Consider the following 593-nt stretch of genomic DNA (forward strand, 5'->3'; position numbering starts at 1 on the left):
TAATGCTAATCGTTGTTAACTGATAAATGATGCGAGTAATAAAATATACGTAATTTTGTTGACTAAAAAAAACGAATGATTTGAGCTGTGTTTTTATTGAACATCTTAATGAATAACGTAGGATTGAATTCATTTTCTGACAAAAATTAAGGACTGGAGAAAGAACAAAACTATTTGTATATAGGACAAAAAACAATAACTAATGAACAAGCGCTAACAATAATAAGAGTAACGCAAGGTGACAGTAATAACATAAAATAAGACAAAGGGAAAAGAATATAACTAATGGAAAATATAAATAATTAGCATACATCAGAAATAATAGCACGTAATTCAGCTTCTTTCATGATTCTTCTTATGTAAATTCAACCGGTCGTAATTCAGGTAGCATTTGCCGCAGACAGTACAGTTGAAGAGTGGCCTATTTTTGTTGTGAGTTTTCATGTGGCTTTTCAAATATGGTTTTCGTTTGAAAACCTGCCCGCATACCTCACAACTGTACGACATCTTGTCGGTATGAATTCCCATATGTTTTTTTCATATAGTCTGGTTGAGAGAAGTTTTTCCTGCATGTGGGACAACTATAACTCTTT

General features: G+C 32.0%; 1 protein-coding gene across 1 annotated transcript; it reads right to left on the minus strand.

Moving 5' to 3' along the window:
- Positions 1-158: 158 nt before the first annotated feature.
- On the minus strand, positions 159-537 carry LOAG_19320 (zinc finger protein). The gene has a single exon (XM_020451965.1). The coding sequence runs from the start codon at positions 526-528 to the stop codon at positions 334-336; it is 195 nt and encodes a 64-aa protein (XP_020304227.1). The 5' UTR covers positions 529-537; the 3' UTR covers positions 159-333.
- Between the last annotated feature and the right edge of the window lie 56 nt (positions 538-593).

The sequence above is a fragment of the Loa loa genome, assembly GCF_000183805.2.
Source record: "Loa loa unplaced genomic scaffold supercont3.5277, whole genome shotgun sequence".
In the NCBI taxonomy this organism is placed as follows: Eukaryota; Metazoa; Nematoda; class Chromadorea; order Rhabditida; family Onchocercidae; genus Loa; species Loa loa.

What these genes read in the sequence shown, in the direction of transcription:
- LOAG_19320 (XM_020451965.1), bottom strand. Translation starts at nt 528, where the DNA reads ATGGGAATTCATACCGACAAGATGTCGTACAGTTGTGAGGTATGCGGG.